This window comes from Nothobranchius furzeri, chromosome 10, assembly GCF_043380555.1.
Source record: "Nothobranchius furzeri strain GRZ-AD chromosome 10, NfurGRZ-RIMD1, whole genome shotgun sequence".
Classification (NCBI taxonomy): Eukaryota; Metazoa; Chordata; class Actinopteri; order Cyprinodontiformes; family Nothobranchiidae; genus Nothobranchius; species Nothobranchius furzeri.
The window spans coordinates 62,716,956-62,720,700 of record NC_091750.1 but is presented as its reverse complement, the minus strand read 5'-3'; the positions used below and the strand labels follow the sequence as shown (position 1 = coordinate 62,720,700).

At 39.5% G+C, this 3,745-nt stretch overlaps 1 protein-coding gene across 1 annotated transcript; it reads right to left on the bottom strand.

Moving 5' to 3' along the window:
• Window positions 1–948: 948 nt before the first annotated feature.
• Window positions 949–3,540, bottom strand: LOC107386933 (UDP-glucuronosyltransferase 2C1). The gene is made up of 4 exons (XM_015961623.3): window positions 3,273–3,540; window positions 2,589–2,887; window positions 1,801–2,514; window positions 949–1,545 (listed from the first exon to the last, which is right to left on the bottom strand). Exons 2-4 carry the CDS (start codon window positions 2,880–2,882, stop codon window positions 961–963), a joined length of 1,593 nt encoding a protein of 530 aa, XP_015817109.1. The 5' UTR covers window positions 2,883–2,887; window positions 3,273–3,540; the 3' UTR covers window positions 949–960.
• Window positions 3,541–3,745: the final 205 nt, after the last annotated feature.

Genomic DNA, 3,745 nt, shown 5'->3' with positions numbered 1-3,745 from the left:
CTGTTTAGCTAGCTGAGCAAGGATACACGGGAGGTGTCTTGTAGCCTAGCCTAGCCTTGGTCAAATACTTCCCAAAATACACCGTGATATTTTTAAAAGGATGGCGGATCAGGAGCCGGCACATCAGAATAGAAGTTAGAAGTGATTCATCTAATTACCAGCACTTCAATTTGAACTTTCTCTAACAAGCTAACAAAAACGTGCTCTTTATTTTTGCTGGTAAGCGTGCTGTACTTCTGATAACACATTAAGCATATTATGGAAATCTGAATTTTGCATCTTTTCGTGTGGCCGTGTGGGTCTCTGTCTACAAATACCCCTTGTATTAGAAAAAAATTGTCTGTCCATTTCTGCTCTCATTCTCTGGTCAAACTCCCACCCCCACAACCAGACTTCACTGACTGAATCAAGATGAATCGCAAATGAAAGACTGATGAATACAGATGCGAAGGACCAGACCGGACTGGAGCTCCCAGCAACAATCAAAATCCTTTGGTGCATGTGAACCACTTCGAGGCAGACTGCTTGTTTCAGTCAGCGAATTCTAATCTTGCATTAATCGCATGAATTCACAACATCCCGTGATCTTGCAATTCTCATGTGATTTGGTGACCTTACAGAACCCCGCTGAGTGAAGCTCTTTCATTTTGCATCTGAAATGCTCACAATGGGAGGCTGCTGAGTTCACAAGTAAAACGCGTACAGTGGAAAGGTCCAATTAAAGAGACAGAGCCATGAAAAGGCTCATTTTTAAGGTAATTGGGAATGTCAAGTTTAGAGCTGTTGAGATCACTTTATGTAAAACTGTGCAAAAATCTTTGTTGACGTGTTTTGTGTAGACAATAAACCACGATAAGGTTAAAAATAAAGTCAGAATTTGTCCTAAATGAAAGGAAAGTTGGTTGTTGATGTTCTCTAAATGTAACACACAAAAAACAAAGAAAAATAAACTGTTTTAAATTATTTTTGTTTGATTTTTTTCTTGTTTTTTCTTTTGCAGCAGACACGCTTAACCATAGCACAAACAGAGAGGATAAGCACAATCATTGCAGTTATTAGGAAGAGTATGATATCTAAACAGTAGTACGAGTACCAGGGCATCTTATAAGCTTCAGTACGCAGGTGTGCAGCCCCTTTGTGGTGCATCACATACTCTACCCAGAAGACAGCCTTATCCATGGGAGCTAGTGGTTGATCTTTGTGTAGACGTGACAGTCGGTGCATGTTCTGCCTGTAGCTGTCTTTATAAAGCACTTCCTTAATACCTTCTTCAAAAGTGTCCCCGTTAACATCAGCTAGATGAATGATCTTTGCTGCTCCTCGTTCCTGCAGACGTAGAAGGTTGTCATACTGGTCAAAGAACAGGGGGATACCAAGAACTGGGACTCCATGGTAAATGGCCTCCTGGACTCCGTTTGTTCCTCCATGAGCTACAAAGACTTTGATCTGAGGGTGACCCAGGAGGTCCTTCTGTGGCATCCAGTCCACTATCAGGGTATTATTGCCCAGGGTAGAAGGTCGCTCTCCATTGTGTTTCCATATCACCTGATTCGAAACCAGATGGAGACAGTTCCAATAATATAAGAATGGAATACATCAGCTGCACATTGAAAACATTCTAATAAAATAGTAACAAGGCATCATAAAAGTATGCATGGCTCTGAGTATCTATTATTTATTTTTGAATTATTTCATTCATCTACATTTTTAAATTAAAGAACTCCAACATGGTCAATGACACATTTCTACACACAAATAATGTTTAATAACTGTAAAGTTGAGTCAAAGAAAATCATTTACCTTTTGAGGGACCTTGGCAAAAACTGTGGCTATTTCTTCTACAACCTCTCTAGGCAGCGTTTTGACCAAAGTCCCCAGACTCATGATGATGACTCCATGCTCTCCGGCACTCTGAACAAAGTCCTCCAGGTCTGCTGGAAGAGGCTGGGCAGGCTTGCACTGGAACCCTCCGATATAAACAGCATTTGGCATCGTTGGCCGAGGGAAGTCAAACACAAAATCTGACCTGAACAGCCAGATGTCGGCTTCCTGAAGCAGCGACACGATGTTGCATCCACGTTCAATGTATTTATCACACATGGCATCATAAATAGGCTGCAACAAGAATTTCTCCTGGAACAGTACAAGGCCGTAGAAGAGCATGTTTTTGACCCTCTGGAAGAAACTCATGTTGTCCGTTAAACCAGATCCTGGCACTGGGATGTAAGAAAGCGGTGAGGGGGCCAGCACAAAGTGGCCTTCTCCACTGGTGATCCAGCGCACATTGAGGACTAACGGTAGATTAAGATATTTAGCTAACACAACCCCAGGTCCCATGGCTGGATCGGCAAGAACCAGGTCATAACGGGAATCTTTTAAACTTTTTACCAAATTTTGATTCTCAAATAACTGAATCACAGCATCACGCCAAAGGGAATGGCCATCAACAATCATGGAACAAAAATCCTTTGTGAGTTTTAGGAAGGTCAGCATTGAAGCTCCTTTTCTCTGTGCCTAAAAGTAGAGAAGATATTTAGTTTGTGAATTATTCTACTACAAGACATTTTAGGGCAAACGTAGTCACATACCTTCATATAATCCTGTATGTGTTTATCAAAAAAGCTTTCCAAGCCTACATCCATGTCTATTGTAATGGAGGTGTAGAGGGGAGATGTTTCTGGGATGTACCAGCTGGTGGAAGCCCTGATCACAGAGATGTTGTGTCCTCTGGAATGAAGTTCTTCAAGCAGAATCTTCATATTGATCCAGTGGCTGCCGTCCACAGGGAACACCAGAATGTTTCCTCCATCACAGTGTTGTGGGAAGAAAACAAGACTTAAACTAAAGAGCACAAATATCCCACTCACTTGATGCAAAGACATGGCTCCTAAATGCCAAAGAGAGAATGAAACATTCCCAGTCAAACATAAGGATCATATTTAATAAGTTCCAGACAGTGAAGGTTATATTGTAAAGATATAAAAATTATTGTGTCGTTTTTTGTGGAAATCGATTTGAATGACCTTAATTTGGAGAATCAGCATTTATTTTTTTATAATACACTTTAAATGAATTATTAAAATATGCCACTAATTGACTTTTGTCTTCACAAACTGCAGACCTTTTATTTATCATCATTCTGGTCAGAAGGAGATTGCTTTGCAAAGAGCTCTTCACAATGAGTAAAATAACATTTGTTCTTAACATTTCAAAGATTTCTTTTTTAAGAGAGTGAAATTAGAGTTTTAATATTACGTCAGAAATTCACTTACCTGGAATCACCAGAGCCAACAGCTGTCCTTATTTACTGGAGACTAAAGTCTAATTCAGGGGATCCTTCAACTCTAGTTTCAGAGATGCTCTTTCCTTTCATTAATAAATGCTGCACATTTTCTACGATGTAGACATGTTAAAAATAAAGTAATATTTCCTCATACGTGTCATTATTGTAGTTTTCCAAAATTCGGATAATGAAGTTGTTCAGCAGCCAGCAGTACAAATCTGTGAACCTGTTCCTAGCTGTTCAAACAGAACACGGATTGTGTAATCCAAACATTCGACCTCTTTTGTAGTCGCATTAGAGCAGATTACCTAAGATTAGGCCTCACACATTTCATACTGAGACGTGTGCAAGTGAAATGGAAAATTGTTTCATTGTAGTTTGCAGATTTTGGGTTTTCTCTATTCAGGTTACAGAATAATTATTTAATTGTATAATGATTATATTTTAAGTTTAAATTTTATT

Bases quoted from the DNA above. Each gene is read 5' to 3' on its own strand.
- LOC107386933 (XM_015961623.3), bottom strand. From the start codon at position 2,882: ATGTCTTTGCATCAAGTGAGTGGGATATTTGTGCTCTTTAGTTTAAGT. The intron at 2,515-2,588 runs GTATGTGACTAC...CTCTACTTTTAG, and splicing joins ACATACAGGATTATATGAAG to GCACAGAGAAAAGGAGCTTC. The intron at 1,546-1,800 runs GTAAATGATTTT...GTTTCGAATCAG, and splicing joins TTGCCAAGGTCCCTCAAAAG to GTGATATGGAAACACAATGG.